Source organism: Otolemur garnettii, unplaced genomic scaffold (assembly GCF_000181295.1).
Source record: "Otolemur garnettii isolate 467f Iridium unplaced genomic scaffold, OtoGar3 scaffold00100, whole genome shotgun sequence".
Classification (NCBI taxonomy): Eukaryota; Metazoa; Chordata; class Mammalia; order Primates; family Galagidae; genus Otolemur; species Otolemur garnettii.
In genome coordinates, this window is record NW_003852495.1 from 6,225,151 (window position 1) to 6,233,438 (window position 8,288).

At 41.4% G+C, this 8,288-nt stretch overlaps 1 protein-coding gene and 1 non-coding gene across 2 annotated transcripts in view; one reads left to right on the forward strand and one right to left on the reverse strand.

Annotated features, from left to right (window-relative positions):
* Window positions 1-8,288, reverse strand: part of LOC105887643 (zinc finger protein 82 homolog) — a 66,061-nt gene that overhangs the window by 55,500 nt on the left and 2,273 nt on the right. The window contains exons 2-4 of the mRNA XM_012809181.2: window positions 8,053-8,120; window positions 2,884-3,010; window positions 2,535-2,633 (exon numbers count right to left, since the gene is read on the reverse strand). Of these exons, the coding sequence (XP_012664635.2) occupies window positions 2,535-2,633; window positions 2,884-3,010; window positions 8,053-8,061 (235 nt within the window). The 5' untranslated portion in view covers window positions 8,062-8,120. The remainder of the gene's footprint in view (window positions 1-2,534; window positions 2,634-2,883; window positions 3,011-8,052; window positions 8,121-8,288) is intronic.
* Window positions 1,166-1,272, forward strand: LOC111727333. Its single transcript, XR_002774912.1, has one exon. It is a non-coding gene; the product is annotated as a U6 spliceosomal RNA (small nuclear RNA).

The window sequence follows — 8,288 nt, forward strand, 5'->3', positions numbered from 1 at the left end:
TTTTTTGGTTGCAGCCGTCATTGTTGTTTGGCGGGCCCCAGCTGGATTCGAACCCACCACCTTAGGTGTATGTGGCTGGCACCTTAGCCACTTGAGCCACAGATGAATTGTTAAAAGAAATAGTTTGGGCCAGGCACAGTGGCTCACGCCTGTAATCCAAGCACTCTGGGAGGCCAAGGCAGGTGGATTACCTGAGCTCACAGGTTCCAGACCAGCCTGAGCCAGAGTAAGACCTCGTCTCTAAAAATAGCCAGGTATTGTGCCAGGCACCTGTATCCATCAAGAAACAATGAATATGGAGAGACAGGATGAAAAGAGAAAATGGGTATAGCAAAGTGCTTGAGGAAGCTGAAGGCAGTGGGAATTACAAGGAGGTTTGAATTCTGGATGTTTTGTTTTTGTTTTTTATTAGTTGAGGTTTTGGCTGGGGCTAGGTTTGAACCCGCCACCTCTGGAATACGGGCCTGCACCCTACTCCTTTGAGTCTCAGGTGCTGCCTGATAAATTATATAACTTCATCGAACACTGTTTTTTATCATCTGTAAACTGTCAAGTGTGTGATACTTACTAGGGACTCAATATGATTATGGATTAAAATTATGAATTAAGTAAAAAGGATAGCTTGAAGTCATACTAAGTCATACAGTAGTAACCCATATCATGTAATTATTCTGAGAAGAACTGATCATTCATTACAAAAGTAGAAGATAGAATAGAAAAAAAAAAGCTTTAATTTTTAATTTTTAATTTTTTCATTTTTTGAGAAAGAGTCTCTTTGTCACCCCCGGTGGAGTACCCTGGCATCATAGCGCACAGCAACCTCAAACTCTTAGGCTCAAAGTGATTCTCTTGCCTCAGCCTCCTAAATAGCTGCAACTACAGGTGCCCACCAAAATGCCCAGCTAGGCTATTTTTAGAGATGGGGGTGTAGCTCTAGCTCAGGCTGGTCTTGAACTTGTGAGCTCATATGATCTGCCCACCTCGGCTCCCCAAAGTGCTGGGATTACAGGCGTGAGCCACTGTGCCCAGGAAAAAAAAATACTTTAAATCATATCTTCAGTGAGATGGACACAGACATGGTAGTCATAAAGCAACTTGTCAGAAAAAAGATCACAGAATACCTACAAGTGAAAATCATGAAAGCTAAATTAAAATCTCAAGATAGGTGCTCGCTTTAGCAGCCCATATACTAAAATTTGAATGATACAGAGAAGATTAGCATGGCCCCTATGCAAGGATGACACGCAAATTCGTGAAGCATTCCATATTTTTGTATTGCATTAATGTACACTATGATTTTTTTTTTTTTTTTTGAGACAGAGCCTCAAGCTGTCCCCCTGGGTAGAGTGCCGTGGCATTACAGCTCACAGCAACCTCCAACTCCTGGGCTCAAGCGAGTCTCCTGCCTCCGCCTCCCAAGTAGCTGGACTACAGGCACCCGACACAACGCCCGACTATTTTTTGGTTGTAGCCGTCATTGTTGTTTGGCGGGTCTGGGCTGGGGATTCGAACCCACCACCTTGGGTGTACGTGGCTGGCGCCTTAGCCGGTTGAGCTATAGGCGCCAAGCCTACACTATGATTTAATAAAAAAAAAAACCAAAACTCAAGTTAGACAATAAAAGCAAGAAAGAAAGGCCAAGGTGTGTTGGCTCATGCCCATAATCTTAGCACTCTGGGAGGCCAATGTAGTTGGGTTGTTTGAGCTCAGGAGTTCAAGACCAGCCCAAGCAAGAGCGAGACACTGTTGCGCCTAAAAACGGGAAAAACTAGCTGTGCTTTAGGGTCTGGGCCTGTAGCCCCAGCTACTGGAGAGGCTGAGGCAAGAGGATCACCTGAGCCTAAGAGTTTGAGGTTGCTCTGAGCTAAGACACCTAAGCACTCTACCCAGGGTACACAGTGAGATTCTGTCTCTAAATAAATAAACAAATAAATACAGTTTTGTAGAGATGGGGCATCACTATGTTGCCCAGGCTGATCTTAAACTCCTGACTTCAACCAATCCTTCTACCTCAGCCTCCCAAAGTGCTGAGATTACAGCTGTGAGCCACTGCACCCAATCTGTTTATTCCTTTTTAATTTCAGTATATCACACATATTAGAAAATTTAGTGAATGTTGGTAAAAGGTATGAATGAATCAATGAAGGTATGAACTCCTATATCTAAAAATACCCAGTTAAAAAAAATAAGTTTTTAGTAATGTAGAAAAAATATATTTCAGGAGGCAATGATGCTTTTACAAGACTAAATACAAAAGAGGATGAGAAGCTGGTAAGGAAATGGATGCAAAATATGGATAGAGAGGATGGCGGAGGGCACCAGTCTGTTAGAATTGAGAGAGAAATCTAAGAGGAGAAAAGCAGGCAAAGTACTTAGGTAAGGGGAAAAGGTAGGATAATTTGAGAGCTCATGCTGAAAAATCTTATGCTTGCATAACAGGTCTATAGCTTTTGAGGGCAACTTCCTGAATAGCGTCTTAAAGATGCAGTTTCTACACTGATCAACTGGGTTGGTACCTGCTATGCCTTACTTACCTGGCCACTGGCCTCTTGTCAGTTCTCTGTCAACCAACCAGGGTTCCTTCCCTTGCTCCAAGTAGGAAATCACATTTGGTTTTGAAATAGAATGTCCTGCTTACAAAAGAAATAATGAGACAAATTTATAGTGAAAATGTCCCAGAATTTAAATCCCGTTCCTTTGTTACAAAGAAAGAGAAGACATTATGGGAGTCAAAGAAAAGGACAACAGACTTGAAACATCCCCTATAAGTCAACAGAGCTTTCTTTTCCTGATTCTGGCTTTTGAAAGGTAGGTGGCTTTTCACATTGGGGAGGTAAACCTTCCAAGAGCAGACTCTGAATTATTATGGACAGATGTCCTTACCCATTGAAACCAGGTTGCTGTAATTCTCCAACATCACATCTCTGTACAAATCTCTCTGATCATCATTCAGGCATTCCCACTCCTCCTGAGAGAAGTCTATGGACACATCACTGAACATCACTGACTCCTGGAACAACAACCATGTATATGGCTTGATTAATGAAAAGAAATGTTTTTTTGTAAAAGAAAGAGAGAAGAGAAAGATTAAGGTGGAGGAAGCGAAATAATAACGAGCATGTGAATGTTTGGGACACAAGTGGAAGACGGTAAACAAATAAGCACAACCAAAACACTGTGCTTCCATGTCATTCTGTTTCCTCCAAACACAATTATTTGAGCATAATGGGATACTCTGTTATCCAAACAAGGCTGGGAAGGTATAAAATTCAGCTAAGAGAAGTTTCCCAATTAAGTGAAATTATATATACAATGCCTAGCACAATACTTGTCATATAATAAATCAATAATGCATGAGGTCTTCTTTCTCCCGTCCTTTTCCCCAAATAGTTAAAATTTCAGAATGAAGGATAAACACAAGATATTAAAAGCATCCAGAGAAGAAAGTAAGTCATTTATTTACTTATTCAGTGGTAAGATAGGATTTTATTAGACAGAAAGGAATACAGAAGGAGTAAAACAACACCAGAGCTTCTGGCAAAGGGGAAGAGAGTCCTTTAAAAGGCATTAAGAACCACAGGGGCAATGGAATCCTCAACAACACCTCTAAAAGCAAGAAATGGTAAGAATAAGAACTCCTCTTCAATATTCTGCTGAAGAAAATAAATTCTGAATTTCATAACCAAGTTATCACGGTGAATGTAGAAAAAAGACATCCCAAGATATCCAGAGACTAAAGAACTTTTTCTTAGGAACTACTATAGGATGTGCTCCACAAAAATGAGGAAGTAAACCAGAAAAGATGATGACATGGAATTCAGAAAACAGGTAAAGTACCCAGAAGAGCTGTGAGAGAAAATCCAGGAAAAGCAACAAAAGAGCCTGGAAAACTGTGTAGAAGACCCAGATCGGATGGGAGCAAGGAGACAAAGGGAATGGGGAAGGAAAGTCTCTGTGTTTAGAAGGAACTGGTATGTTTGACCAGATAGAAAACTTATTGATTGACATGTGGCAGTGATACTGGAGATTTTTTTTTTTTTTTTTTTTTTTCTGAGACAGAGCCTCAAGCTGTCCCCCTGGGTAGAGTGCTGTGGCATTACAGCTCACAGCAACCTCCAACTCCTGGGCTCAAGCGAGTCTCCTGCCTCCGCCTCCCAAGCAGCTGGGACCACAGGCGCCCGCCACAACGCCCGGCTATTTTTTGGTTGCAGCCATCATTGTTGTTTGGCGGGTCCGGGCTGGGGATTCGAACCCGCCACCTTAGGTGTACGTGGCTGGCACCCCAGCCGGTTGAGCCATAGGCGCCGAGCCTGGAGATTTTAAAAATAAACAAACAACCAAACAAATGGGGGAGGAAAAAAAGCAATTAGCCCCAGCAAAATGAAAGGTTGTATAGGATAAAGCCATGAGCTGGTTTGGCAGAAAATAATATTTGCAGCCGTAATAGTGTGTACACTATTGACTTAGCCAAAAGTGGTGAAATGATTAGTAACAAAGTCAGGGAAATGGAAAGTACAACATGAGAAGACAATGTTCCTTTTTCACTTTGCAGTAAATCAAGAGATAAGTAAATTGGATTCATAAACAAACCATAATTATACAATGATATTAAAAAGTTAAGGGCAGTGGCCTTTTAATAACAGGACTGGTGAAGGGGCAACACTGGAATCATACTACTTTTCTTGCAGACATGTGTAAAATGACTTAAAAAAATATTTTATCTTTGGCCAGCCATGGTAGCTCACGCCTATAATCGTAGCACTCTAGGGGGCTGAGAAGGGTAGATTGCTTGAGCTTAGGAGTTTGACACCAGCCTGAGCAATAGTGAGACTCTGTGGCTACTAAAACCTAGCTGGACATTGTGTTGGGCACCTGTAGTCCCAGCTAATGGGGGCACTGAGGCAGGGGGAACACTTGAGCCCGGGAGTTTGAAGTTGCTGTGAACTATGTAGCCATGGTACTCAATGCCAGGGCAACAGAGACTCTATCTTTTAAAAAAAAAAAATGTATCTTAGAAAATTAAATTTGCATATAATTCAAGACTCTGATCCATTCCAATGCTACACTATTATGTAATGAGAATTATTCCTTGTTACAACAAAAGCTTTTCACAAGTACATTTTTTCTCACTGAACAATATTCTGTTGTAAGGATATAGATGACAATTTTCTTTTCCATCTTGCTCTGTCACCCAGGATGGAGTGCAGTGGTGCAATCATAGTTCACTACAGCCTCAATCTCCTGGACTTCTGAATAGCATTCTTAATGCTTATTTAATTGTTATGGGACTATATGCATGCACCACCATGCCTGGATAACTTTAAAACAATTTTTTTTAGAGATGAGTTCTCATTATGTTGCCCAGGCTAGTCTCAAACTTCTGTCCTCCCTCAATCCTCTCGCTTCAGCCTTTAGTCACTGGATTATGGATGTGAACCAATGCATGCAGTTCCACAACTTTTCTTTTGCCCTTATTTATTTATTTTTTTGAGACAGAGTCTCATTATTTTGCCCTCAGCAGGGTGCCGTGGTGTCATAGCTCATAGTAACCTCAAACTCTCGATCTTAAGAGATTCTCTTGCCTCAGCCTCCCAGGTAGCTGGGACTACAGGCACCCGCCACAATATCCAGCTAGTTCTTTTGTTGTTGTTGTAGTTGTCATTATTGTTTGGCAGGCTGGGGCCAGGTTCTAACCCGCCAGCCCCAGTTTTATCTTTGGCCAGCCACGGTAGCTCACGCCTATAATCCTAGCACTCTGGGGCCACTGGCCCCATCTTATTTATAACTATTCACTGCCCATATGTAAATTCCTATAGTAATCAAACTACAGAAACTCAATGGAGGATGATCCAGATTCACACAATGGGATCACTGATGTCAATTTTTCTTCTCTCTCTCTCTTTTTTTTTTTTTGCAGTTTTTGGCTGGGGCTGGGTTTAAACCTGCCACCTCTGGCATATGGGACTGGCGCCCTACTACTTTAAGCCACAGGCGCTGCCCTCTTTTTTTTTTTTAGACAGAGCCTCAAGCTGTTGCCCTGGGTAGAGTGCCATCACAGCTCATAGTTAGTGTATGTGGCCAGAGCCCTAACCGCTGAGCTACAAGTGCCAAGCCTTTCCTTATTTTCTTTTTTTCTTTTGCCTTTAGACATTTAGGCTGGAGATGATCTTTAAAGATCTTCCCCGGGCCAGGTGCAGTGATACACACCTGTAATCCTAGCATTCTGGGAGGCTAAGGCCAGTAGATTGATTGAACTCAAAAGCTCGAGACCAGCCAGAGCAAGAGTGAGATCCCATCTGTACTAAAAATAGAAAAACTAGCCAGGCACAGTGGCAGGCACCTGTAGTCCCAGCTACTCTGCAGGCTGAGGCAAGAGGATCACTTGAGCCCAGGAGTTTGAGGTTACTGTGAGCTATGATGCTATGGCACTCTACTCAGGGTGACAGAATCAGACTCTATCTTAAAAGAAAAAGAAAAAGAAAAAGAAATAATGACCTCTCCTGACCACTGGCCCCATCTTATTTATAACTACTTAATGCCCATATATAAATTCCTCTAGTAATCAAACTACAGAAACTCAATGGAGGATGATCCAGATTCACACAATGGAATCATTAATGTCAATTTTTCTTTTCTTTTTTTTTTTTGAGACAGAGCCTCAAGCTGTTGCTCGGGGTAGAGTGCTGTGGCATCACAGCTCACAGCAACCTCCAACTCCTGGGCTTAATCGATTGTCTTGCCTCAGCCTCCCAAGTAGCTAGGACTACAGGTACCTGTCACAATGCCTGGCTACTTTTTGGTTGTACTTGTCATTGTTGTTTGGCAGGCCCAGGCTGGATTTGAACCCACCAGCTCTGGTGTATGTAACTGGCACCTTAGCTACTTGAGCTACGGGTGCCGAGCCAATGTCAATTTTTCATGGATGTTTAGTGGGATACCAGATCAACCACTAGTCATACTCTTAAACCTAAAAATCACATAAATCAGGATCTTGCCATGTGCTAAGACTGAAATTGAACAAAACCAACACTCATAATTTCTTATTGGAAAACCCAGGTCTGTGGAGCTACTCAAGGCTTTTCCATATGAAGTTTCCCTAATTACTCATTTCTACTCCATTAAATCATTGTCCAAGCTAATTAGATATATTAATGTGAGGAAAACACTTCTATCAGGATTTCTGGCAGAAGTCTGAAAGAGGAGATGCTGAAGGACTTATAAAATGAGTATATAAATATTATTTAAATAAAGGGGAAAATGGAGAGGGCACTGAGTTAAGGAGGAAATGAGGAACAGTTCCTGAAGGACCCTGTAAAAAAAATTATTCCAAACCTGGTCTGGGTTAGATCATTTTTACAATATTTAATATGCAGTCTCATTATGGAAAGAAATAAGCATTCTTAATGAAATTAATAAGTAATTTTCTGATGAAATTTAATCTAATTAAAACTTTTTCTGTGAAACTTGTTCTCTAACCATTGGACCAATTAACACTTAACTAAGTAATGTAAAATTTCTAACAATGATAATCTAACTACTTCTTTTTTCTATTAATTTTCCTGTTAGAGAATTTTTCCTTCATAAGAAAGGTAAAAGAAATTCACCACTGCTTATAAAAACTAAACTGTCTGATGTCTGAAGGGTTTTTATTCTTTTTTCTTTTTTTTTTGAGATGGAGTCTCACTCTATTGCCCTGGGTAGAGTACTTGGCATCATCGTAGCTCACAGCAACCTCAAACTCCTCAGTTCAAGTGATCTGCTTGCCACAATTTCCCAAGGGGCTGGGACTACAGGAATGCAGCACCATGACTGGCTATTTTAAGTAGAGACGGGGTCTCACTCTTGTTCAGGCTGGTCTCAAATTCCTGAGCTCAAGCAATCCATCCACCTCAGCCCCCCAGAGTGCTAAGATTACAGGCGTGAGCAACCATGCCCAAGTGGGTTTTCTTAGTCTTAAAACACCAAAAAGCATCAGGACAATGAATGCAAATGTCTACCTGTATTAGGAGTAAAAATGACTCGATCAGAGGGCAAAATGAAATGGTATCTCACCTGAGCCATGGCTTTGATATTTGTAGAAAAGGACCTTCTCTGGGCTCTTCTTTTGGAAAAGGGTAGAGCTGGGAGAGGCAAAAGAAGATACATGAGACCCCATTTGCCTCACAGCTCCCAGAATAATCATTTCTTCTCTGTTTATGCCACATAAGCACTTGAAGGGTATCAGTGAGAAAAATGAGCAAATGTCTTATAGCCCCTAGCTCCAAAGATGTCAGGTTTTTTTTTTTTTT